The following is a 27581-nucleotide window of genomic DNA, read 5'->3' as shown; positions in this document are numbered from 1 at the left end:
ACAAAATAAAATAGATGGCTGGGTGTGTGTCAGCAGGAGAGCTGTTTCTTCTTGTTTGTTTTTTAAATGCTGATCTTATTGATTTTAGAGAGAGGAATGGGGAGGGAGAGAGAGAGAGAGAGACATCAATCTGTTCCTGGATGTGCCCTGACCGGGGATCGAACCGGCAACCTCTGTGTTTTGGGATGATGTTCTAACCAACCAGGCTCTCTGGCCAGGGCAGACCCAGAACTTCTTTCATGAGTTCCAAACTTGGTCAGTTCCTGATCAACCCCCGCCCCCCCATCCCACCATGTGGTGACTTAGAAGGTCAGATAGATCTAGTTTCAGATGCCCTTGCTGTGTAGCCTTGGACATGTTCCTGCCCTCTCTGTGCTTCAGGTTCCTCTCATGGGACTTAGGATAACTCCTGTTCCGGTCTCGTTGGGTTGCTGTGAGGATTAAGAGAGAAAAATCCGTGGATCCGTGGAAAGGACTCATCACAGTGCCTGGCAGATGGATGGCTCAATACATATGAATGCCTCCATCTAGCTAGTATTTAAGGGAGCATCTATCACAGTCCAGTCAGTGTGTTCAGAAGCTAGAGCGACAGTGGTCAACTAGATGGGCAAGCAATGACCAGTGACTGCGCAGGACGTGTGGGTGGGGTGCTGCACGGAGCTGGCTCATTCAGGAAAGGGGGGTCCGAGAGTGTGTGGAATGTGGGGTCTTCTGGCTCAAGCCTCAGGCCTCAGGCCAGGCCAAAAGAGAGCTCAGTGTGCTCAGAGTAAGACTGCCCTTCCCTGCCCGAGGTCAAGATCGAGTCTCTCGCGTTGGGAATGACACCTCCTGCCCCAAGGGTCCTGCCCTCTGCTGCACGGTCCAGGCTCCCACCCGGCCTCCTTCCACAGTGACAGGTGGAGAGTCCTGGACGCCATGCTCACAGCGCTCATAGCCCCTCCCACCCCATCAGCCGAGTCCAGCAGGACCCCCCTCCTGGGCTCCTGATCTCTGTGTCTAGCAGGCACCCCCACATCACACCTGTGTCGCCTGTCCACTTCTTTCCCACTCCCAACACACTTGCATTGGGCTCTAGAATCCACGTCCATCAGCAGCAGATGGACACTGGGATCATGCCACTAAATGTCCACCCCATCCCCACGTTATCAACCTCCTCCCAGTGGTCCGGTCCCTTTTGCTCTGAAACCTCCTCTCCCCCATGGACGCTGGTCTCGCTGCTTCCCTGACAACTGCTGACCCTGCAGCCACGAGAGCTCCTTGCTGCGGACACTGCTGATGCCAGGGCACTCACCTGCATTTCCTCATGCTTTTCCCCCCCACCGCCGTCCCCCACCTCTGCTCCCGAGTTCACTCTCAGTGGTTTCACTGCACAAGCACTCGGTCCGTCCCCTCCCTGCCCTCTTAGTCCCTTGGAGAGTCCTCGCACTCTCTCGTGCTCATCCCCTGGACCTTGCCATCACCCATCACTCTCATCCCCCATTAGGTCAGGTTCATGCACGTCACCCGGGCGACCGCTGCCGGGGCTCTGTCTAGCGGTCTCCCTCTTGTAATCTGACACACATACTCCTTGACTCTCACCCCTCCCTCAGACCTTCAATCCATCCTCAACCTCTTTCCCCATCCCCCTGCCTCTCGGTCTCATTCTGTGGCCAATCACTAGACTCATGCCCTCATTTGTAGTCGCAGACCCTTGGCCCCTTTCTCACTCCATCACGCCTGCTTGGTGAAATCGCAGCCTTGGTGAAATGTGAGTCTTGGCCGATTCCATGTTTGTATCCGTGCAGCTGAATGTGGCTGGAAAAACGAACGTTAACCATGCGGACCAATGTCACTTGAAGTTCCTGACCGTGAATCCCCAATTGTGCCTTCCTGCTGCCTGGCCATGTGATGACATTCCTCCACGCAGTCCTGGATGACTTCACAGCTTGTCCTCTCTGCTTTCCCGGCCTCACTCGAGCGGCTGACCTTGTTTCCTAGTCTCCTGGGGAAGCTGGTGCGGCCAGAGGGGGATTTCCCTACACTCTCATCCCCTGTTGGCATCTGACCCACACTCCCCGCCTTCCTCCTGCAGCTGGGGTGAACCTGGGTGCGAGGTTGCGCTGTTTCTTGCCCACTCGAGGTCCTCACTCCTGCAGCTCCCTCTCCACCATGTCATCAATTTACTTCTCTTCCAATGGATCAACTGCACCAGAATACAAACATGCCACTAAATGTCCACTTTAAAAAATTCCACCCTTGCCTGACCAAATGGTGGCACAGTGGATAGAGCATTGGCCTGGGATGCTGAGGACCCAGGTTTGAGATCCCAAGGTCGCCGTCTTGAGCACGGATTATCCTGTTTGAGTGTGTGCTCACCAGCATGAGCATGGGGTTGCTGGCTTGAGCACAGGATCATAGACATGACCCCATGGTCGCTGGATTGAGCCCAAAGATCACTAGCTTGAAGCCCAAGGTTGCTGATTTGACCCCAAGGTCTCTAGCTTGACCCCAAGGTCACTAGCTTGAAGCTCAAGGTTGCTGGCTTGAGCCCAAGGTCACTGGCTTGAGCAAGGGGTCACTGGCTTGGCTGGAGACCTCGGTCAAGGCACATATAAGAAGCAATCAATGAACAACTGAGGTGTCGCAACTATGAGTTGATGCTTCTTATCTCTCTCTCTTCCTGTCCATCTGCCCCTATCTGTCCCTTTCTCTCTCACTCAAAAAAAAAATTCCTCCCTTGTCTCGACTTTTCCCGTTAGCCACCACTCATTTTTACCCCCCCCCCCCGTTCCAAAGCTTCTCAAATTTAAAATAACTCTCTATACTCATTGTCTCCCACTCTCCTTTGAATGAGGCTTTGCTCCGATGACTCCACCGAAACAACTCTTGCCAAGCTCATGCCTGACCTCCCTGCCGCTAAGTCCCCTGTTAACCTGGGTCCTCATCCGTCAGAAGCATTTGACAAGTGGAATGTTTCTGCCTTTTTGCTTTTTCCCCCCCCTTGGCTTTCTGGACAACACATTCTCTTGTGTATCCTTCTCCTTCCTACCTTTGTCATCCATCCCTAGACTCAGCCCGCAAACTTCTCCATTCTGTCAACGCTCACAAACATGGTCACACCCTAACGTGCTGTTTGCTATATGCACTTGGATGTGTGTTCTACCTGTCGGTTACTGTCCGACTGTAAGATCCACAGCATGGCGAGTTAAAAAATCTGTTTTAGTCACTGCTGTCCCCCCTCCCCCCCCCCCGCCAGGCCCTACCGCAATGCCTGGCACAAAACAGGTGCTCAGGAAATGTCCCTGGAATGGATGAATGCATGAACACCGAACATACATGGCAACGGCTTCCCTGGCTACACAAGAGAAGGGTGACCGGGGCACCATCTGTCCCTGCCTGAGAACATGCTTTGGAAGGGACCAACCAAGTAAGGAACAAGCACCGACCTGCCGCCCGGGGACTGTCGTGAGGGACTTTGCAACTAAACCCACACCCACGCAAGAATCCTCGAGTGGGGGCGACTCCGGGACCCGTGGCGCATCCGTTGGCCTTGGGCGTAGACTAGTCCCTTGAATGGCGTGGCAACGACACCTGTTGGCGCTGGCCGGGTGCCGTGGCCGGTGGCGTTCCTGACGCTGGAGACTCCTGTCCACGTGACACCCCTGGCGAGCCTCATCCAGGTCTCACCGGACTGGCCTTGACTTTCCCATTCCTGATAAACTAGCCTTTCCCACTGGAGCCAGCCCCGCCTTGAAAAGAAACTTCGCCCGCTGCCACAAATGGGGCAGCAGACTCCCTTGATGCAAAACAGAAAATGACTGTAAAATTAAAACAAAGAACCACAAAGCCGGGCAATTAAACCTGGCGGGATTCCGTCCCACCAGCCGGGAGGGAGACTTGTATCTGCTCTCTCCCCCATTAAAAAGCAGGCGGAGATTAGAAGTGTTAATGAGGCGGTAAGCACACACCAGAATCCAGTGGAGTCTTTCTCCTCCTCCGCTGATTTGGAACAATAAAAAGAGGGCCAAAAAGAGACTCATGTCCCAGTCTGGGTTCCGGTGTCATTGAACACCTCATCTGTACGCCATGCCACGCGGCGGAGAATCCGCCCGTCGTTTCACCGGAGACGGGGTTGTGTCAGGGGTTCCCAGAAAGCCGAGAGAGGGCTTCAGCCTCGGGAGACTGTCCCCACCCTGGTCTTCTCCCAGTGGGGATCCCTCTCTAGCATTCAGGAGGGGATTCCTGGTCCCTGCCTTTGAGACCAGAAAGTTTAATGACCCCTCCCAGGAACAATTGCTCATGTCACCGACCTTTTTTAGGTTCTCACATGGCTTGGTTTCTGAGTCTGATCCCTATTGTGAAAGGTTTATTCATGTTGCTGGTCACCTCTCCTCCTCTTCCTCCTCCTCTTCCTCCTCCTCCTCCTCCTCCTCCTCCTCCTCCTCCTCTTCCTTCTCCTCCTCCTCTTCCTCCTCCTCCTCATCTTCCTCCTCTTCCTTCTCCTCCTCTTCATCTTCCTCCTCTTCCTTCTCCTCCTGCTGCTCCTCCTCCTCCTCCTCCTCCTCCTCCTCCTCCTCCTCCTCCTCCTCCTCCTCCGTTCTGCAGAAGGTACTTCTGGCCCCACAAACACCCGGCCTCCTTTGGAAGTCCTTGCTGTTATCCAGTGACAGGTTCCCTAAACCATCTGCGGAGAGGGAGTCGTGGAGGCCGGAGCTGGCCATGCGGCCCCTTCCTAGAGCTCATTCCTCCTCCCTTCTCCGGGGCGCGTGACACTGTTGCCATCTGGAAGCGGGCTCTCTCTTTCCGAAGACGCTGTCCGCGCCGCAGCTTGGGGGTTCAGCAGATAGGAGAGGGGGCAGGAGAAGGAGGAGGCTGTGCCCTCCACCTCGGGCAGGGGAACTAAACCCCATAAAACCCAACTTTGCGCTCACACGTGCCTGGGGCTGCAAACCCAAAGACCCCCGCAGGACAGCGGGTGGGGAGAGAATACAAGTCATTGAGGGCGATACCTAGGAGGCTCGCTCGGCGGAAAGTTTGGGGTTTCAGGTTCGTCGAAGCCATGCCACTCAGAGCAGAGCTGGCATCTGCTGCCGGGTGGAGCTGGAGACCCCTCCCCATGCCCCCTGAGAATGATGCCAAGGTGGTGTCCCCACTTCATCTACAAAGTCCCCATGTCCACGTCCATTTAGTAGCCCTTGTGCCGTCCTAGGTGCTACGTGAGTCACATTCCCATGGGTGAGCACTGTTATTATCGCCATTCTGCTGATGAAGAAACGAAGGCTCAGAAAGGTTACCATGTTTGTTCAAGTCACACAGCAAGGGATGGCCAAGGCCAGAACGGGTGACACGTGCAGGGGCTACCATCAGGAGAAGATGGCCTGAGGACCGGCCAGGCTCCGGCCTGGGCCCTGGTCCCTGGTCCTAGTTTGTCCCTCACCGGGGAGTCCCCTCCGCCCCTTCACGGTGGCTACTCCGCGGCTCCAGCCCAGGTGTCCTGGGGCTCCCAGTGGGGACTCCGCCCGCTGTCCCTGGCTCCAGTCCAGGTGTCCTGGGGCTCCCAGTGGGGACTCCGCCCGCTGTCCCTGGCTCCAGCCCAGGTGTCCTGGGGCTCCCAGCGGGGACTCTGCCCGCTGTCCCGGCTCCAGCCCAGGTGTCCCGGGGCTCCCAGGGGGACTCTGCCCACGGTCCCGAGTGCGGGGAGCAGTCCTGGGAGGACGCAGAACCTCCTCGAGCCCCAGTCGCTGCCTCTCGTGTTCGGGGAGTTCTGTTCCCAAACAGCAAAGACTCTCCCGCGCCCCAGGGAGAAGGTTCCGTTCCTCCTGCTCCTCCCGACTACGTCTTAATTACTCCTCCTGCGTCGACTGTGCGAGGCAAGTTCAACCACTCCGCTCCGCTCCTCTCCTCAGCGGCAAATGGAGATGCACTTAGCCGGGATCTACGGATGAGCCGGCGTGAACGGCAGAGACCGAGGTGGCACTCTCTGCTGGGGTCCCCTCTCTCGGGGTCATCTCATACCGACCCCGCAGCAGGCGTGGGCTCCTGCCTGGCCCTGCTCTCGCTCTCCCCCGGGGCCACCTGAGTCCAGCGGGGACTGTAGACACCCGCCCAGGCCACCGGGCTTCTCTGACACTATCTTTTATGTCAGACTCTTTCTAACGGTTTCTGGATTCAATTCTGTTGGACTTAGTTCAACTTGACTTAATTCCCATTTACTGAGTGTCTGTCTGTGAAGCTCTGGAACGAGGAAAGCCATCCTGCCATTCAGAAAACCCTGGTCCCTCGCAGGCGGGGGAGGCGGGGGTACCAGAGCGTGGGAAGAGGGTCCCCAGCCCGTGGTGGGGGGAAGGGTACTGGGCTCCGCGTGGGATGAGCGAGGGGGTGTCACCGGTGGCCCCCAGCGACAGCTGTGGTACAGGCACCAGTGAGGGAGCCACAGAAAACAGGCAGCGGGGCTGGAGCCGCCCGAGGACCCTGCAGTCGGGACCCCACAGCCCTGACAACCTGGTGACGGCAGCCTCAGGGACAGTAGCCCCCCCCCCATCCTCAGCCCCAAGTCAGGCAGACAAGCTGGTGCTGCCAACCCAAGTCTGGAATGGTGACGGATTCATCGACAGAAATGACACCAAGGAGAGGACGACTTTGCTCCCTGGGCAGCTGCTCAGAGAAACCACCCCAGGAAGCTTCTGCACAGCGTGGGGATGGGCAGGCTGGGGAGTTTGATATGGTGGAAGGAGAGAAGGGTGCAGAAACTGCTAATGTAACTGGCCCCCTGGTGGCGGGTCACCAGGGAGGGGTGGCCGCCATGTCCCTCCCTACAATCCACCAGGTTCCCCTGATTCATCCACCAGCCTTGCCGGCGGCCCCAGCACCCAGGGTGGCAGTGGCTCTATAAGGCAGGACAGAGCCAGGCAGCCCGGGGTGGGGGGCGAGCTGAGGCACTGGGGCAGAGGCCTAGGGGACAGGCCCAGGGGACAGGCCCAGGGGACAGGCCCAGAGGACAGGCCCAGGAGACAGGCCCAGGGGACAGGCCCAGGGACAGGCCCACAGGACAGGCCCAGAGGATAGGCCCAGGGACAGGCCCAGGAGATAGGCCCAGGGACAGGCCCAGGGGACAGGCCCAGAGGACAGGCCCAGGAGATAGGCCCAGGAGACAGGCCCAGGGACAGGCCCAGGGGACAGGCCCAGGGGACAGGCCCAGGAGACAGGCCCAGGGACAGGCCCAGAGGACAGGCCCAGGGGACAGGCCCAGGGACAGGCCCAGGAGACAGGCCCAGGAGACAGGCCCAGGGGACAGGCCCAGGGGACAGGCCCAGGAGATAGGCCCAGGGACAGGCCCAGGAGACAGGCCCAGGGGACAGGCCCAGGGGACAGGCCCAGGAGATAGGCCCAGGGGACAGGCCCAGGAGACAGGCCCAGGAGACAGGCCCAGGGGACAGGCCCAGGAGATAGGCCCAGGGACAGGCCCAGAGGACAGGCCCAGAGGACAGGCCCAGGAGATAGGCCCAGGGGACAGGCCCAGGAGATAGGCCCAGGGACAGGCCCAGAGGACAGGCCCAGGAGACAGGCCCAGGGGACAGGCCCAGGAGATAGGCCCAGGGACAGGCCCAGGGGACAGGCCCAGGGGACAGGCCCAGGAGATAGGCCCAGAGGATAGGCCCAGGGACAGGCCCAGGGGACAGGCCCAGGAGACAGGCCCAGGGGACAGGCCCAGGAGATAGGCCCAGGGACAGGCCCAGGGGACAGGCCCAGGGGACAGGCCCAGGAGATAGGCCCAGGGACAGGCCCAGAGGACAGGCCCAGGAGACAGGCCCAGGGGACAGGCCCAGGAGATAGGCCCAGGGACAGGCCCAGAGGACAGGCCCAGGAGACAGGCCCAGGGGACAGGCCCAGGAGATAGGCCCAGGGACAGGCCCAGGGGACAGGCCCAGGAGACAGGCCCAGGGGACAGGCCCAGGAGATAGGCCCAGGGACAGGCCCAGGGGACAGGCCCAGGAGACAGGCCCAGGGGACAGGCCCAGGAGATAGGCCCAGGGACAGGCCCAGGGGACAGGCCCAGGGACAGGCCCAGGGACAGGCCCAGAGGATAGGCCCAGGGACAGGCCCAGGGGACAGGCCCAGGGGACAGGCCCAGGGACAGGCCCAGGGGACAATCCCAGGGACAGGCCCAGGGGACAGGCCTAGGGGACAGGCCTAGGGGACAGGCCCAGGGGACAGGCCCAGGGCCCTTCTCCTCCTCACCTGACTCTGTGTGAGGCCCAGCGCCCCCCAGCCAGCAGCAGCCTATAGGGGCCAGTGACCGGTAGAACCCCAAGAGGCAGCCCCATTGCAGGGGGGCCAACCACAGGGACATGAGTGGGTCCCCCACTCAGATTCTGATTCAGATAGGGAAGGTGACCCCAGGTCACCCCAGCAGCCAGCTGGCCGCAGAAGGTGAGGACGGCGAGACCAAGCCCAGCCAAAGCTCGTCCCACTGATGGCTCCCTTCCTGAGTCCCAGCATCCATGAAGCTGCTTTTCCTTCCAGCCGTGACAGCAGCAGCCCCTGGGGCCCAGGCGGCCCGCATCCCAGGAGACATCAGCCCCCGTCAACAGCGGACCCACCCCCAACACACACCATACCGCAGTGATGCCAACTCAGAGGACACCCAGAGCCGCCATCGGGCATCCACCAGTTTTTCCGACTGACCTGTGCCCTATCCAACACCCCTCCCCGCCTTTCCCGTAATTCTGGACTTCAGCACCCTGGCTCCCCTCTTTTCCTTGGGGTTCAGCAGGGCCAAAGCAAGAGCTGTCACTGTTCCTCTCTCCCCCCGACCACGTAGAAGGAAGGAACCCACCCTCTGTTTGAGAGGCACCCCCGCCCCAGGCTGGGAAGGAACCAGGCGGCCCTTCCTCCTCCTGGATCTCTGCCATCCACGTTATTTCTACTTCCTCCTGACTGGTGTTCCCTCCACCCGCCTCTCTGAAGCCATTCTATGAACTGTCACGTGCCACCCGAACCTCCAGGTAAAAACAAAAACAGAAAAAAAAAAAAGACAAAGAGAGAAAACTCTATTTTTTTTCCTCTTCTGTCTTTTCAGGAGACCCAGGAAAGTAGCTGAGCGTCAGTGAGGCCGACTGTCCTCCGCGGGTGGTTTTGTCTGGGTCCTGGAGGCCGTAGATGCTTGTTCCGCTCACTCCCAGGGCTGTCGCCCATTGCGCCCCAGAATCCAGCCTGGTGCCATGCTATCAATGCTTGTTGAATAAATAACAGACACCTGTCAGGCAGCACAGACTTAATTGTGCTTTGTGTTATCACGGGTTCTCTGTACGTGTCTCTTGCCAGCCTGCGGGTGAGGTGGGGACCGGGGTCTTTGTCACCTTAGTACCTACGCTAACTCGCTGCTTCACCAGTAACGGTGATGTTAATGGCACGAGCCGATACCCTTTTGTGAACATCCGCTGTCTAAGTGCCAGGTACTGGACTGTGCCTATATTACTAGTGCATGTACTTTTCACGATCACTCCATGGGATGGTTTTATTAGTGTCCTCTCACAGAGAAGGAAACTACGGCTGAGAGAGATGGGACAACTGGCCCCAAGTCCACTAGCTTATAAATTGAGAAAGAGAATTTGAACCATTTATTTCTGACACTAGAGCTCCTTTCCTTTCCTTTCCTTTCCTTTCCTTTCCTTTCCTTTCCTTTCCTTTCATAAGGCTGTTTGTCTCTGTTGGGGTAAAAAGGGCTCTTATAAAATTTATTTCTACTGAATGAACTTGAAATGGGGACTTCAAACAGACTTGGGGACTGCTCTGTACTGCTGTCACTTGACTGTTCTATTTATTATTATTTTTTAGTTGAGAGGAAGGAAGATAGTGAGGCAGACTCCTGCATGCACCCCAACCGGGATCCACCTGGCAATCCCATCTGGGGTCAGTGCTTGAGTACTAAGCTATTTTTAGCACCTGAGGCTGATGTGTTCGGACTGAGATATCCTTAGTGCCTGGGGCCACATTCAAACCAATCAAGCCACTGGCTATGGAAGAAGAGGGAGAAAACGGAGAGAGGGAGGGGGAAGAGAAGCAGATGGTCGCTTCTCCTGTGTGCCCTGACCAGGACTCTAACCTGGGACATCCATATGCCAGGGTATGCTCTATCCCCTGAGCCACTAGCCAGGGCCACTCGACTGTTCTAGATACTGTACTAGCCAGTGTTTACAGCTCTTCAGGAACCTCCCAGGATAAGATGTAAGACCTCCTTTTGAGGTTCCCAACAGTCTACCAGGACAACCACCCCAGGGGAATCCACTGGCCAACCAAGGTGGCAAAGTTCTCACCTGTCACGTAGTTCTTCAAATCCAGCTCATTGCTGAGAGGATTGTTGCTCTTGAACATATATAGGTTAAAGGGGGCCGGCTCCTTGCCCACGTTCTTCCACACGGTGTAGTCCGGAGAGGTCCATCGGCCCGCCAGCACGTCATAGTCGCGTTGAGTGAAGTGGACCAGCTTGGTCAGGGGGTCGTAGAGCCCCCCATGGAAGCCAATGACCATCTGGAAGTCGGGGTTGGAGTCATAATAAATCTCGCCATAGGCCGTGTACTGCAACTGTTTGATCATGAGGCCGTTGATGCTGAACACGGCCAGGGGAGTCCCCGTGTTGTCCGAGGCCACGTAGTACTCCTCCCCACTGCTGCTCTCCATGGCGAAGAGGTGCCCTTGGAGGTCGTAGTAGAGCGAGGTTATCTCCGAGTTGGAGTGGTTGTAGACATGGGTGACCCGCGTCGGGTTGTGGAGGTCCGAGTAGAAGTACTGCAGGTGGTGGCCCAGGTTGGTCTTGTAGGAAGCCCGCCGCCCCACGCCGTCGTAGCGGTACTGGACGCTCCACCCGCTGGCCTTGTTGTAGGCCCGCGTCAGGAGGCCCTTGGAGTTGTACTCGAAGATGTCGGCCCCTCGCTGGCACAGGTAGCCGTCGTCGTCGATCTTGTACTGCACGTCGCCCAGCCGGGTTATCCGGTCCCGGAGGTCGTAGCGCAAGGGCATGAGGCGCACGCTGTTGCCCGGGTTCAGCAGGTGCAGGTTGCCGTTGAGGTCGTAGCTGTAGCGCCAGGTGGGGCGGTCGTTGACGGCTACGCTCTGCAGCTGCCCGTCCCCGTCGTAGTCGTAGGTGTACTTCGTGGTGTTGGCGTAGGGCCCCAGCTTCAGCTCCCTCTTGATCACCCGCCCCATGCTGTCGTACTGCACCGTCATCCAGTACATGAGGGACCGGAACATCTCGTACTGCACCTCCTTGATCCGCCCGTGGGTGTCGAAGTGCTTGCTGAGCGTCATCACGGCCGTGGTGATGATCTGGTTGATGTCGTAGTAGATGACCCCGAACTTGCCGAAGTGCTCCACCTTGCCGGAGATCTCGTCGTAGCGGTACAGGTCCACGGGCAGGGGCGTCTCGCTGATGACGGGCTTGACGCTGGCGATCCGGAAGCTGTTGTCGTGATAGGTGTAGTCGAACCTGGCGTTGACCATGCCTTCCTCGGAGAACCGGTAGATCTGCTTGTCCACCAGCGGGCCGATCTTCCGGTACCGGATGGTGCAGGAGAAGCCCCCGCTCTGGAGGTTGACCATCTTCAGCACGCCGGTGGTCTCGTCGTAGCCGAACGTGACGGCGGTGCTGTCATAGACGATCTCCGACAACTTGGAGAGCTTCCCGTACTTGTAGAAGACCTGGCGCCCCGTGCCCAAGAAGGACGTCTTCAGGATGCGGCCGTCGTCGCTGTAGTCGAAGATGACCGAGGCGTTGCTCTCGGGCGGGTTGTAGATGTTGCGGATGTAGCCGATGGAGGTGTGCGTGGACACGCTGTGCCGGGCGACGCTGGGCATGGTGACGGCGTGGAGACGGTCCGAGGAGTCATACTCAAAGATGTACTGCCGCTGGGTCTGGAGCAGCAGCACCATGGACTGGAGAGAGGAAAGGGGAAGGGAACCCATGAGTTGTTGGCTTTTTAGGACCAGTCGCTCAAATGGATAGACTTTATCTGTTTCCCCGGAAGTCTACCCAAAAGGCACAAAGGATGGGGAGGTTTAGACCGGAGATGATGAGGAGGTTGATGTCATCGGGCATGCCCACTCTGATGGGCCAGGGTGACTGCCTGGAGCTGTGCTTCTCAGACTTTAATACTGAGGGATCCTGTTAAATGGCACCTTCTGATTCAGGAGCTCTGGAAGGGGGTGGGGCCTGAGTCTCTGCTTCTGTGACAAGCTCCCCGCCGGTGCTGGTGTTGCTTGGAGCACACTTTGAGTAGCGAGGGCTTGGAGGACTGGGCTGAGAAGCATTCGTTGAGTCTGCTTACAGACTCAATAACAAGGAGTCCTGAAATTGTTTAGAAACAACTGCCACCGACCCGGCAGGGGACAAGTGGGACTCACACACTGTGCTTTCTGCCACCCCTGATTACATCTCCAGAGAAAGCACATCCTCCGTTTAGAAGCTACCGTGAAGATAAAATAGCCCAGAATCATTGATTCTTTGGGATAAAAATGACCTTAAACTTGAGGTGTTTGGGCAATTCCTGCCTCCCCTGGTCAACCACCCGGTATTTTCTGGCATAATGAGAACAGTGTTCAGGAGGGACCCAAGGGACAGCCAGCCGCCCCTGCTCTTGCAGAGGAGGACACAGCTCTGTCTGCAAGGGCACAACTACTCAGGAGGCGAGGAAGGGAGGAGCGGACACGGACCCGTGTCAGGGTGAGTCCAGGTGAGAGGCCTGGGCTGAGTAAGCCCTTGCCTGGTGACAAGATGCCCAGGGTAGCCGTCAAAAATCTTGACTTGTGCCCTGAAGGGACCTCTGTTTACCACTGATCCACCCTGGCCTTTTCCTACACGGAGACCCGAGCCTGGCACTTTCAGACACAGGGCATTACGTGCAGAAGACCCGTTAGCAGGGTCAGCCGTGGACCAACGGGGAGGGCGTGGCTCCGTGCGCTGGAGTTTCAGGAACGACTCCCGCCCTTGGCAGCAGAGTTTCTGGCCAGGCAGAAGCGAATCGCTGCAGTTCTCATTTGTAAGTACTGCTTAGCCACGCGGTCAGCGGGGCGATTCTGTCAGCTTCAACAGCACTATATTATTATTACTTTCGGAATAAAAAATCAGTCTGTGTCCTTTTTGCCATTCCGGAGTGTCTAGCGCTCTTTTTCTCCCCCCCACCTTTTTTGTTTTTAATGGTGCTAGTGCTAAGCTATGAATAACATTTCATTCAGTGGGCCTGCCTCTCTCCCAGGGGAGGGGGGTGGTGGGGAGCAGGTGGGGAAGGCCTGCGGAGTCAAAGTAAGGATGTTCAGATGTCTTCCGGCAAAGCAGAGCAGGTCGGGCCAGCTTAGAAAGAGCAGCGTCTGGCCCTGGCCGGTTGGCTCAGCGGTAGAGCGTCGGCCTGGCATGCGGGGGGCCCGGGTTCAATTCCCGGCCAGGGCACATAGGAGAAGCGCCCATTTGCTTCTCCACCCCCCCCTTCCTCTCTGTCTCTCTCTTTCCCTCCCGCAGCCAAGGCTCCATTGGAACAAAGATGGCCCGGGCGCTGGGGATGGCTCCTTGGCCTCTGCCCCAGGCACTAGAGTGGCTCTGGTTGTGGCAGAGCAATGCCCTGGAGGGGCAGAGCATCACCCCCTGGTGGGCAGAGCTTCGCCCCTGGTGGGCGTGCCAGGTGGATCCCGGTCGGGCGCATGCGGGAGTCTATCTGACTGTCTCTCCCCGTTTCCAGCTTCAGAAAAATACAAAAAAAAAAAAAAAAAAAGAAAGAGCAGCGTCAGTACAGAAGGTCTCCGCCTCCCCGGAAGAGGCGGCACGCACCCACCTTGTCCAGGTAGGAATAGCTCCACACCTTCCCGTCGGCGAACATGCGTGACACGATCCGGCCCTGCTTGTCGATGTCCGTCCTCTCGCTCATGGCCCCACGCTGCAGGCCAGCCAGGCGCCCGTTGAAGAAGTAGGAGACATTGACGGCCGCCAACCCGCTGCTGGGGAGCCAGAGGAAGGGGCGGCCCACCTGGTCATAGATGATCCTCAGAGTGAACTTGCGGTGGTCGTCGTAGATCTTTTCCGTGCGGATATTCCGGTCGTAGTCAATGGACAGGAGATTCCGTCCGTGGACCTAAGGAGAACACAAAGGGCCTGGTTTGGAAGCGATCCCCTGGAACTGTTAGCTCAAGGCATCTATGGAGGACAAGGCTGGCGTGGCCAGGGCACAGTGTGCATTGGAGGAAGAAATAACCCTGAGGTTATTGAGAGCGGTGCTTCCTAAACTCTTTGACATCATGGCACACGTAGAAAATGGTACTATTCGTAGGGTGTACTAGCATACAGGCACGAGGCTGCTTCAGGTCAGCGATGACCGATCTGGGTACGGCTGCGTACTGCACAATTACAAGGGGTGCCGCCACGCTGTGGGAAGTGTGCATGTCTAAAACCGTGCGGTGCATGGCCACCCCGGGGGGTGGGTGAGAGACTTTGTATATTTGCACACTTACAACCTTGTTGGGCTATGTCCTCAGCTGAGCAGCTAACAATCTGTAACTCAGGTGCTAGGGTTTCTTCTGAAGTCTCAAGTACAAGTACTTAGAAGGGTAGGGAGAAGGCCTTTGAAATCCACATTTTACAAAGAAGGCTCATTTTTTTGTTTGTTTGTTTGTTTTTTGTTTTTACAGAGACAGAGAGAGAGAGTCAGAGAGAGGGACAGATAGGGACAGACAGACAGGAATGGAAAGAGATGAGAAAATGATCAGTTTTTCATTGCGACACCTTAGTTGTTCATTGATTGCTTTCCCATATGTGCCTTGACCGGGGGCCTTCAGCAGACCGAATAACCCCTTGCTCAAGCCAGCGATCTTGGGTCCAAGCTGGTGAGCCTTGCTCAAACCAGATGAGCCCGTGCTCAAGCTGGCGACCTTGGGGTCTCAAACCTGGGTCCTCCGCATCCCAGTCCGACGCTCTATCCACTGTGCCACCGCCTGGTCAGGCCTGAAGGTTCATTGTGTTGTGAACTCCTCTACTTTGTAGAACAAAACCCTGCCACTGTCCAGGATGCAGGACCTCCGTGGGGGAGACCTCAGCAGGGCTGGGGGATTCTGACAAAGGGAAGGACTGATTTACTCAGATTTGAAAGGAGTAGCGGAACGCATCCAGACACAATTTAATGTTTGTTTAGAAGCTGATCTGATCTGACGGGGAAGAAAGCCCATCCCAGGAGACAGCGTAGGGAGGCCAGACAGGTTCGGGGTAAAGGAGAAGACTCCTCTGAGGTTCCGTGAGCCCTGAGCAGATGACTGGAAGTGAGTAAGATGAGGCCGACCACGCGCAGGCTCTTTCAGCATAATTGACTGCAAACCCAGACGTCCCCGGGGTGACCGCCGGAGGCAGTGAGAGGTATAAACAGGCAGAGAGAAGAGACACGAGAGATGTCTGGTACCTCTTCACCTTACTCTAATGGTTCAACGGTGCTAAAGGATCCTAACGATGATGGTAATAATAACGTTTAACCCATGCTGGGGGCTGATATGTACTAGCATTGTGTCAGGCAGTTTGCCTCTATTACTAGTCTGAGTTGATGCTCACAAAGGCCACTTGACAAGTGAGGACACTGAGCTGGAAACAGAGAGGTTATATACTTGTTCAAGCTCACACAGCAGTGACGTGGTAGGGTTGGTCTGGGGTTTAGTTCTAAAGACTTTGACTGGATAACCACTCAGACATTTAACCAGGTTTACTGCTTCCTGTATTCTGTATACACCATGTGCTCTCAGGTGTGTGAAAGAGGCAGAGACTATAAAGCAACCCACAGCCCTTGAGGGTTTTATGCTGCAGCGTCGCTGGGAGACAAGGAACACTTCCAATAGCACAGACACCTGTACTCTGTGGAGCACCCTTGTACCCAGGTAAAGAACTACATTTCCTAGCTTCCTCTGGAGAGAGGGGTGGCCAACTGGACTTTAGAGATAGTTGTTAGTTGGGTCCTCTGGGAACCATAAAGGAAGCTGACTCAGCTAAGACATAGGCACCCTGTGGTTTTTCTTGTGTTCCTCCTCTTACCAGACAGAATGTGGATGTGATTGCTGGAGCTCCAGCATTCACCTTGTGAATAGGAGGTGACTTTGAGGATGGAAACCTCCAGAATGAAGGCTCACCCAGAGAAGAGAAAAGAGTCTAGTTCTCTGGTGACCTGGGTGTCTTCAATGGTCATCCACATCTGCCACAAACTGCTTACCTCCACACTCCATTTAGGTCATAAAATAGAACAGATATGTCTGTTACTTAGCATATGAAACTAATCTAAACTTATACACACCCCCTGATGCTTTGACAGAGACACTGTGCTAGGTGTTTTGCATACCTGACTGCAGTTTAATTCTCATCACATAGGTAGACGTTATTCTATATATGGGCAATAAACTCAGGGAGGTCACGTAGCTAGATAACTGCAGGGGCTGGATTTAAACCCAAGACTACTTGATTCTTCAAACTATTGTCGTTTCCATGGAGTCATCACCAGAGAGAAGGGGAGAGAGCATTTGAGAGAGAACATTTAAAAAAAGAAAGCCTTGGCCAGGTGGCTCAATGGATAAAGCATCGTCCCAGCACACCAAGGCAGCAGGTTTGATCCCTGGTCAGGGCACGTAGGAGAAGCAATCAATGAGTGCACAATTAGATGGGATAACTAAGTGGAACAACGAGTTGATTCTTCTCTCTTTCTCTCTCTCTCTTCTACTCACTTCTTTTACTCCTTTCTCTCCCTCTCCATCAAGGCAAAAGAAAAAGAAAGAATATTTATAGAAAGGGGAAGCACCAAAGTGTGGATATAGGAACAGAGCCGGTGAGCGCTTGGGATTACAAGGAAATTCAGCTTTAAATGGGAAAAGTCACAGCATCAGCAGCAGCTGGGAAGAATGGTCAAGAAGGCAAACGGGGGGTGGGGGGTGGGGAGAGGAGGAGCAGCACTCGTTCAACTGGCCCAAACGTGAATGCCGGCTCACTTCCTGGGGACCTCGATCCCAAAGCGGAGTCACACAAACAGAGAAGTTTGGCCACATCGAGTTGCTAACACTTGGGACAGCTGCAGAAGATCCCTAAACCCGCGTGTTAAAGAATTTCAGTTCAAGCCCTCGCCAATGTTTTATTTGGCAGAAAGAAAAATGTGGCAAGGAGGAGCGAGGATTTCCAGCCTTCCCTGCGCCAACTGCTAGTGCCTCCCCACCACCCCTCTCCCCTTCTGTCCTCATTCCCTTTCCTTATTCTTTCCCCCTTTTCCTTCTCTTTGATCCCACCAGACAGCCCCCCGTGCGGGTGTTATTTATTGAGCCCTGAATGTGTGCTTACGGTAGGTTCGGGGCCAGGAGCGGACTGCGGGAGGAACGTCACCCACAATGCAACGAGGCCTGAGAACTTCCGATGCGCTCAGCCTATTCTGAATCCTGCCCTTGTTTTATCTTATTTAATCTTCCCAGTCTCTGTGGGGCGAGACCACAACAGGGACTCTCACGAAGCCACCCACAATGCTGGGGCCACTGGGTGCCCCCTCGGGCTCTCTGTTCCCACTGAGGAACCGTAGGCTCAGGGGGGTCCTTCCTGCGTGGGTGGTGCTGTGTCTGCCCTGGGGCGGGGCCCGCGGTCAGCCAGCAGCCGCTCCTCTTGCCCTTCTAATGCCGTCAGCCTGGGTCTCTGCCGTGCAGGGGGCCGCCTCGGCCCCACCTGGGTTCTAGGTGTCTTCTCTATGAACAGGAAGTTGGGGCGAGGCGTCAGGAAGCACCTGTGTGGCTGCCTTGCTGATGTCACTCCAAGTTAGCTTTTGAAATGTGTGATTTCTATACCAATGCCCAATCCTTCTAATAATCAAATAGGATTCAGTCACCGGAAGCTGAGCCAGGCAGTTCAGGCCAGCTGCGTAATTCCATTAGCATCAAGTATCTTTAATTACGAGGGGACCATTTGTGAAGAGGAGGCACCTCGGCCGTGGGTGTGAGATGCTGGAAGGTCTGACGGGCATGTGTCCCCCTTCGTGGCCACCCGTCCCTTTGTCCCCCCCCCCCCCCATTTAGAGCATGTAGAAGCTTTAATGCAGTCACACTGTTCTCTTATTCAGAATTAAATTACCCCTCTAACAACATTTAAATTAACCTTGAGGCTTCCTGGAGAACATAAAAGTTATTTTGAATTATTTCCACTGCCAGGATCAACACAATTCCCTTCCCAGCTGGCTCGGTAGGCACTCAGCAATAGAGAAACCAATTTTTAAATTAATACCATTTTGTGTTCGTAAGGAAGCTATTATTTTTAATTATCGAGCATTTTCCCTTAGCCTGCCTCCCCCACTTAATAAAACTCAGCTATTTAGCATGGTTTTTATTTTTGCAGAGGGCAGAGTCTGGGAAGTAGTTTCCCCTGTGGAACCTCCCCTCCCCACCCTCCCCAGAATGTTCTGTCTGATTTCACCAAGCACACGCCCGCCCATCACAAGGAGGCTTGTAAAAAACCCCGAGAAAAGGAAACACTGCCTTCAAAACAGCCCTGCTGGGGCTATAACCAGTGACTTCCACTTAGCTCAGGGGGAAGTGATGGGAGACAGTGATCTCAGAAACCGTGAAGGAAGAAATGAATGTTGGGCGGGGTCCCCTGCAGGACACGGCACTGAGCGCAGCTGGAGAGGCTGCAGTTAGACTGACACAAGAACTGTCCGCCGAGTGTGGGAACCTCCTCCGAGTATGGGAAACCCAGACGGGATTCGTAAGGCAGGGCATGGGGTTCTCCACATCTGGCAATGTTTACAAAGCAGAGTTCCTGCCTTGGAGAGTTGAGTCTGTCGCCCAACCTGCCGAGAGGAAAAGCCTGGCTCAGGTGAAGCCTCCATTTCCTTTCTGGGTTGGTCCTCTGGGATTTAAAATGCAGCTTCTCCCCAGCACCCACATAACGAGACTCAGGGCCACACTGGGACCCATGCTTGTGCTGAAAAAACGACGTGATAAACTTAAATAATGCCTAATTACAATGGTAAGTTTCGGCAAACACATCAAATAATGTATTCCCCAAACAGACGCTATTTTTGGGTGACTTGCTATATTTTGGAGGCTGGTGGGTGGCAAGGTGAAAAGACCCGAATTTGAGTTGCAGCTTTGACAATGATTAGCTTTTTCGTCACAAAGCAGCACCTGATTGTTCACGCCTCAGTTTCCTCATCTGTATTGGCCTGTGAGCTTCCGGTGGGTAGCAACTTTATCTTTTTCTTTTTTCAAAAAATTTACTTAATGATTTTAGGGAGAGAGGAGGAGAGAGAGGCAGAAACATCCATCTGTCTCTGTATGTGCCCTGATCCGGGTTCAACCCAGCCACCTTTGCGTATCAGGATGATGCTCTAACCAGCTGAGCTATCCAGCCAAGGTGGGACTTTGTCTTAATTTTCTTAATGACCCTATTATTTTGGACAGTGTTTGCTGCTTAACATTTTTAAATAACGGGACTTGATTTATTTTTATTTTATTTTTTCATTTTTCCGAAGCTGGAAACAGGGAGGCAAGTCAGACAGTCTTCCGCATGTGCCCGACCAGGATTCACCCGGCATGCCCACCAGGGGGCGATGCTCTGCCCCTCTGGGGGGTCGGTCTGTTGCAACCAGAGCCATTCTAGCGCCTGAGGCAGAGGCCACAGAGCCATCCCCAGTGCCCAGGCCATCCTTGCTCCAATGGAGCCTCGGCTGCCGGGGGGGGGGGGGGGGGGGAAGAGAGAGACAGAGAGGAAGAAGAGGGGGAGGGGTGGAGAAGCAGATGGGCGCTTCTCCTGTGTGCCCTGGCCGACAATTGAACCCGGGACTCCTGCACGCCAGGCGGACACTCTACCGCTGAGCCAACCGGCCAGGGCCAACGGGACTTGATCTAGATTGAGTGTAAGAATCCTGGCAACTCGGACGGTCTAAGGTTCTAATGCGGGAAACTAAGAACAGAAAAATGTGACCAGGACATCTGTGATCTCGAGATAACCAAACGGCTTCACTCCAAAGAGAAATCAGAGCCACTCTGGGAGACCCATGCCAAGACTTGGAATTAACAGAGGCCAGAGGGAGCGGGTGTTCATGATATCACCTTAAAATCCCACTCATTCATTACATATTTACTGAGCACCTCCTCCTATGTGCTTATTCCTGTGACCAGCACTTAAGACAGAGCAAGTGGCCCCTGTCCCCATGGAGCTGGCAGGTCAAGGAGGATAAAGACACGTGAATCAACAATGGAAAACACTTAGTGTGGTAGCGAGAATAAATACAGGTAAGAAAGAACGGAAACAGAGGAGGGACACTTAGTCAGAACTGGGCAGACAAGGACAGTTTCCCAAAGGCAGTGTTGCCTCCGTGGGGGGCTAGAAGTATGAGTACGGCTTCCCAGGTGAGGGTGGGGGAAGGGTCAGAACATTCCAGGTGGGGAGGTGAGCCAGGAGAGCTGCCGTGGTGTGCCAGGACCCTGCACGGGCAGAGAGCACGACGGCTTCGGAGGCTGTGGGAATATTCTAGCAGAGGTGGGAGGGGCGTTGGTAGGGAGACGGCAGGGAAGAGTGGCATCTGCCATGGAGGCTCAGCCCAGATGACCAGAATGAGCTTGTACACTAGTCACCCTTCAACTTGAACTTCCGGAAGCCAAGTATTGTTCCATGTCTCCTAGTGTCTGCAGATGAATGCTCCTTTGCATTCACCAGAGGGTAAATCTGGGGAGGACTTCTGTGTTTTTAAGATCCTTACCAAGGCCACTAAGACCCCATGCCCTTGATCTTACCTCCAGCTAGTTGCCCTGGCCACCCTGGTTCTCCTCCTGCTCAGGTTACAAGAACCAGTCTCTTATGTCTCAGGGCCTTTGCACATGCTGATCCTCTAGCATAGGAGACTTTCTTCCCACCCCACGCCTGGAAAATTCCTACTTCTCCTTCAGTTCTCAGCTCATGTGTCATTTTCTCTGAGTGGCCTTAATGTAAATCAGATTTTCCCATTATCCTCACCCTATGTTTGTCTTTATAGCGCCCATCCCAATTCCTTTGATTAAGCTCCACGAGGGGTCTTTCCAATTTTCCATGGCACTCAAGTCATCCAAGAGCAACACTTGCTTGCGGAACACATTGTTTGGCGTGTCTGCAGAAGTCTGCCCTTCCCATTATGTATTATTTCAGCTCATGTTACATTTATTACAAGTTGTTCTTCCTGCACAAGCACGGCTCACAAGTTAGTGCCTTGTCCGTTTTGCTCACCAATACGCACTCAGCGCCTAATCCAGTGTCAAGAACGTAACAGGCACTTGAACAACGAAATGTGAGTTGGTGCGGCATGAGTACACGGTGGCCGGAAGGCGCCGATGAAATGCAGGCTTTTATAACGACTGTGCGCATTCACAGACCTACGGGAAGGGGCCCCCCTGCGCCGCACTGAGCTCACGTGTGCGTGTTCCCATGCATACACGCACATCGTCTGCCTCAACCTCGCTCCTCTGCCACTGTCATTTGCCACAAAAGCACAAGTAACGCAAGCCAACGTGTAATTGCAGTGTCATATTAATTATATGGAAACCAAAACAAAATTACCAACTCCCACTTCTCCTTGGAATCCTAATAACGCTAATACCAATATCACCATGGAAGATTACCTCCAAAGCAATTTTTCTTCTGTTCTGCTGCCTACACGTGTAGCTGTTTCTTGCTTTTGCAATCTTTATGTTCATCCTAAGCAGGAGGGACTATTCCCAGAGGGTGGTTACAACGTTTCTCTCTTCAGAGAGGATCCGGCACTCAGTCCATTTTAGGGAAGAGCAGGCGTTTTAAACCTTAATGGGAGGGGTCAGTTTCAGTTCTGGCTTCCAAAAGTCTAGAAAGAAAGCTTGCTGGGGAGAGTGGGGGTAGGCATAGAAAAACCTAATTTCTATTTGTGTATAGTGGCCTTGCTGAACTTTTTTATTGCTTCTGAAATGTTTTCAGTTGATTCTCTTGAGTTCTCTAGGTAGCAGGTTCTCCAAGTAGCAACTGTTTTACTTCTTGTTTTTTATTGTCTTATTTATTGAAAAAATGTTATGTATTTATTCCCCTTCCATTATCCCCCCCCCCCATTTTGGCAATCACTAGCTTGTTTTCTACATCTATGGGTCTGTTTCTGTTTTGTTTATTTATTTATTTATTTATTTATTTATTTATTTATATTTTCCGAAGCTGGAAATGGGGAGAGACAGTCAGACAGACTCCCGCATGCGCCGGACCGGGATCCACCCGGCACGCCTACCAGGGGTGACACTCTGCCCACCAGGGGGCGATGCTCTGCCCATCCAGGGCGTCGCTCTGCCGCGACCAGAGCCTCTAGTGCCTGGGGCAGAGGCCAAGGAGCGATCCCCAGCACCCGGGCCATCTCTGCTCCAATGGAGCCTCGGCTGCAGGAGGGGAAGAGAGAGACAGAGAGGAAGGAGGGGGTGGGGGTGGAGAAGCAAATGGGCGCTTCTCCTATGTGCCCTGTCCAGGAATCGAACCTGGGTTCCCCGCACACCAGGCTGACGCTCTACCGCTGAGCCAACCGGCCAGGGCTCATTCATTTATTTTTTGATTCCACATATAAGTGAGGTTGTTATGGTATTTGTTTGATTTAGCATAATAAATACCCTTAGGTCCATTCATGTTGTTGCAAATGGCTAGAGTTCATTCTCTTCATTGCTGAGTAATATTCCATTGTCTGTATGGAACACCTTTATCTGTTCACCTACTGATGGACATCTAGGTGCTTCCGTGTCTTGACTTTTGTAAAGGATGCTGCAGTGAACACAGGGGTGCATCTATCTTTGAGGTGGGTGTTTTCGTTTTCTCCCGACAAACACCCTGAAATGGAACTGGCTTCTTTGCATGGCGGCTCTTATCTTTAATCTTCTGAGGAGTCTCTACTGTCTTCCAGGCTGGCTGCACCACTTCCCAATCCCACCAATGGTGCCTGAGGGCTCCCTGTCTCCGCGCTCTCCCCAGCACTTGCTGTTGATTTTTTGATGATAGCCATTCTGATATGTGTGAGGTGATATCTCATTGTGGTTTTAATTTGCATTTTCCTGATGACTAGTGATGTTGAGCATCTTTTCATATGTCTGTTGGCCGTCTGCATGTTGTCCTGGGAGAAATGTCTATTTGGGTCCTCTTCCCAGAGAGAGGGGAGGGAGGGAGAGGGAGAGGGAGAGAGGGAGAGGGAGGGAGGGAGGGAGGGAGGGAGGGAGGGAGAGAGAGGGAGAGAGAGAGAGAGAGAGAGAGAGAGAGAGAAGGTGGGGAGAAGCAGGAAGAATCAACTCCCATATGTGCCTTGACCAGGCAAGCCCAGGGTTTCAAACCGGCAACCTCAGCGTTCCAGGTTGACGCCTTATCCACTGCACCACCACAGGTCAAGTTCTGCCCATTTTTCAATTGGGATTTTTTTCTTTTTGGTGTTAAGTTGTATGAGTTGTTTATATAGTTTAGATATTAATCCTTTATCATATGTATCATTTGCAAATATCTTCTCCAATTCAGTAGGCTGCATTTTGTTTTGTGGGTTTTAGTTTGATATAGTTCCATTTGTTTTTTTTTTTTTTTTTCCTTTTTGTTTCCCTTGCTTGAGGAGATATAACCAAAAAGATATTACTAAGACCAATGTCAAAGGGTTTACTGCCTATGTTTTCTTCTAGGAGTTTTATGATTTCAGGTCTAATATTTGTCTTTTTTTTTCTTTTTTAATTTATTATTGATTTTAGAAAGAGGAGAGAGAGAAAGAGAGAGAAAGAGAGAGAAAGAAAGAGAAAGGGGGGGGGGAGGAGAAGGAAGCATCAACTCATTATAGTTGCTTTTTATATGTGCATGGACCGGGCAAGCCCAGGGTTTGGAACCGGCGACCTCAGGCTTCCAGGTTGACACTTTATCCACTGCGCCACCACAGGCCAAGCTAACATTTAAGTCTTGAATGCATGTTGAGCTTATTTTTGTTTCTGGGGTAAGAAAGTGGTCCAATTTCTTTCCTTTTTTTTTTTTTTTGCACGTATCTGTCCCATTTTGCCAACACCGCTTATTGGAGAGACTGTCTTCACCCCACTGTCCATTCTTGCCTCCTCTGTCTTATACTAATTGACCATATATGCAAGGATTTACTTCTGGGCTCTGACAGGTCTTTCTAATACCATACATCCCAACACATCACTCTGCTGACTAAGCCCTGGAACAGCTCCCCGCCGTCCTCAGGAGAAATGCCAGCCAAGCAAAACCCTCCTTCCCGCGTGCACGGGCCTGGCCGGCTCTCTCTTTCTTCCTCCGCACCCACAGCATCACAAATTCCCTCCTCGCTGGTCGCGCTGCAGGAGAGGTTTCTGAAATGCCATTCCCCTCTCTGACCTCTTTGCTGCTTCACAGGCGACTCCGACTGATCACGCCATCCCTGGCTCTTTGCCCAGCTCGTGTCCACTGCTCTTCAGAACTGACCCCAACTCCCCTGTGGAGCGCCGCCCCACCTCGCGTCAAACCGCAGACCTGCTCGGCGTTCACAACATTTCCTGGGCTCCCTTGCAGCTAAGGAGAAGTCACCAGGGTGGGTGGCAGTGATGCATGCCACCCCCAGCCCTGCTCACTAAGCCCCCTTCCATCATCCAAGCCCTCCTCCCCTTCCACAGCAACCTTCAAGGTCACGTGCTTGCCGCGGCAGGACTGCAAGGCAGAGAAGTGACAGGGGGGCGTCAGTCAGGAGCGCTGCCTGGCTCGTTTGGACGGCGATGTATTGAGTCCCCGAGACTTCCGGGCTTGTTGCCTGGCCACGGCCTCTCCTCTCCTGACCGACACAATGCAGTGTTCCCGTCCTTGCGGTATTAGCCTCTTTTATAGCTTCCGCCACACACCTTACTTCGTCTTCTCTACTAGACAGTCAGCTTCTAGACCAGTGGTCCCCAGCCTTTTTTTGGGCCACGGACCGGTTTAATGTCAGAAAATATTTTCACGGACCGGCCTTTAGGGTGGGATGGATAAATGTATCACGTTACTGAGACAAGCGTCAAGAGTGAGTCTTAGACGGATGTAACAGAGGGAATCTGGTCATTTAAAAAAAATAAAACGTTTAGACTTAAATATAAAGAAAATGGAGATAATGTAAGTTATTTATTCTTCCTCTGTGGACTGGTACTGGTCCGCGGCCCAGGGGTTGGGGACCACTATTCTAGACGGTAAAGATTTTGTTTCCTTTCTCTCTCTCTAGAGTCTACACACTCAGTAGTCCTTACTGTTGGCACTTAGTAAACATCCTTTTTTTGTTGCTTTTTTTTTTTAAGTTTGAAACCTGGGTTTCATTCTTAGCCCCAATGTAGAGGAGACTTAAACCCAGAAGGAAATGACACTAGACATACCCAGATAAACAAACAATTACGATGATAAGAGGGAATGTTCTAAGAGCCTAGTAAACATCTTTTGAATAAATGAAACGTTTCAGGGTCCCAAGTGACAATGGTGACAAAATAAAGTGACAAGAAAGGTCAGGACTGATGGTAAGGCGAGGAGAGCCTGCCTTCTCATGGGCCAGCAGATACCTCTGGTTCAGTGGCTGCAGATGTCCCTGACACGGGTCCTGAATGCATCTGAAGAGAGGGGCACTTCCCCTGGGTCTCTCAATCTACACCCCGCTCCACCTTGCCTCTCCACCACCTTCCACATGCTTCCCTCCGACTTCCGGGATTTTGCGTTTTATTTCATTCACTAAACAATTTATGAATTGAATTAAAATAAATGAGATGCAAATAAATTCCAGGCTTTCTCCCTCATTTTCAAATTACATTTTCAGTCCACTCGACCTGTTATAATCTCATAGTGATTTTCATTTAAGAGAGCTAAATGGATATGTGATTATTGTTACAGGAACTCACACTAGACAATTAAGTGTTGAGGTGTTGATAGATAAAGCTGTGTTCTGATTTGCATAAACACGATGCCAGCAAATCTAACCCTGGCAGAAATTCAGTTATAAGACTTGCGTGCCTAACTTCTACTAATTACTACAAGTCCCATTATTAGGATGTTTAACGTTCGGAGTTGGGATTGCCGTCATTTTATTTTGGGGGCACGTTTTATCTTTATTTTGCAAACACAGTAAAAAAACGCATAACCGATCTGTCAGAGAAATGACAAGATTACTCCCTCTAATCAACTTTGACAGTGCGGAGTATCAAATATCAACCATACAGTCCCCAAATCCGGTCATTAAGGATTTAGCTACTAATCTCACTTCATTTTTGTCTTTAGGAAGATACTGCGTGCCTCTTGCAACCTAGGAGATACTGGCTCAGGAAGACAAACACGAGAGCCCGCTGATAACCTAATGTGGAGAATTAAACTCCGACTAGACGAAGGCAGACTCTTAACACGGCATGGCCCTGCTCTGCATTTCAACCCAACGGCCTGACAAAACTTTACGACCCAAGTTCTCTTGACGGTAAGCCTTTTACTCTCAGGGGTTCCGAAGCATTTATTAAACCCTGCCATGTGTTGACTGCAATCTGCAATTATTTCAATAATTTACTGCTTTACTTAGCATCTGCCCTGCGTGTCTCTTTCTCCGTCACCCCTGAAACTGAGCTGTAGGGGTTTTTGCTTGGTGTGCTGGGTGGCTCTGGTGCACAGCAGTGCCTAGCTCACAGTAGGTGCTCAGGCCACGTGTGCTGGATCTGATGAAGCCTGGGTTCCCTAGGATTGCCCTTTTGGGGTAGGAAGCCGTCCTTCTGAGCGCCGGATAGATGCCCAGGGCAGGACCCAGATTAGCTGGCTGCTCGCAGCCCCACACAGGAAGCCGTACCGCCTGCTGGTTCAGAGTGCTGGGACGTGAACAGGACTGGGGCCGAGTCCTGGCTTTGCCGTTTTCTATCAGTTGTGCCTGGGATGGGTTACTGAACTTCCTGGAGTCTGTGTCCTCATCAGAAAAGTGGAGATAATAGTAACTACCCCCCTGGGCTGCTGGGAATGATGATAGTACAAGCGAAGCATTTAATGTGCTTGTATTCTAAAAGTTCTCAACACATGTATTTATTTTTAGAAGGTGCCACTTGTAAATTGCCTAGTCTGGGGGTGGGGGGAGGGCAGGGTTGGTTAAAACTTCCTACAGTGGATTGCTTGTTACTTCCTCTTGGGAAGCCTGAGGCTGGGTGGGGGCTCCTCCCCTCTCTTCTCACTCGACCCATCGGATGGGCCGGCATCTATATATTGTACTGGACTTTCAACTCCTTGAGTGTCAAAGAGCCCATTCCAAAATTTTGTTCCTTCAGTATTTGGCAAATTACCCAGCACCCACCCAGGTGACACTGGCACCAATTCATCTGCTAAACTGGCCAAACGGTGGAAGTTGAGGGAGAAGATGGCAAGTGTGAAAAGAAGACCCAGGCTGGCTCTCACTGTAGCATCAGCTCAGCCTCCGCCTTTCCAGTCCTAGACAATGGACACCGTCTGGCTCGCGGTGCCAGTCCCAAGGGGAGAGAGAGAGAGAGAGAGAGAGAGAGAGAGAGAGAGAGAGAGATGGCTCCGTCTGGCCCACGGTGCCAGTCCCAAGGAGAGAGATCTATCTATCTATCTATCTATCTATCTATCTATCATCTATCTATAT

At 53.5% G+C, this 27581-nt stretch overlaps 1 protein-coding gene across 3 annotated transcripts in view; it reads right to left on the bottom strand.

Moving 5' to 3' along the window:
• Window positions 1-27581, bottom strand: part of TENM2 (teneurin transmembrane protein 2) — a 1118865-nt gene that overhangs the window by 4686 nt on the left and 1086598 nt on the right. For all 3 annotated transcript variants that reach the window (XM_066273223.1, XM_066273224.1, XM_066273225.1), the window contains 2 exons: window positions 13800-14096; window positions 10296-11910 (listed from right to left, as the gene is read on the bottom strand). In XM_066273223.1, coding sequence (XP_066129320.1) covers window positions 10296-11910; window positions 13800-14096 — 1912 coding nt within the window. The remainder of the gene's footprint in view (window positions 1-10295; window positions 11911-13799; window positions 14097-27581) is intronic.

This window comes from Saccopteryx bilineata, chromosome 4 (genome assembly GCF_036850765.1).
Source record: "Saccopteryx bilineata isolate mSacBil1 chromosome 4, mSacBil1_pri_phased_curated, whole genome shotgun sequence".
In the NCBI taxonomy this organism is placed as follows: Eukaryota; Metazoa; Chordata; class Mammalia; order Chiroptera; family Emballonuridae; genus Saccopteryx; species Saccopteryx bilineata.
This window is presented reverse-complemented; position numbering and strand designations above follow the sequence as displayed.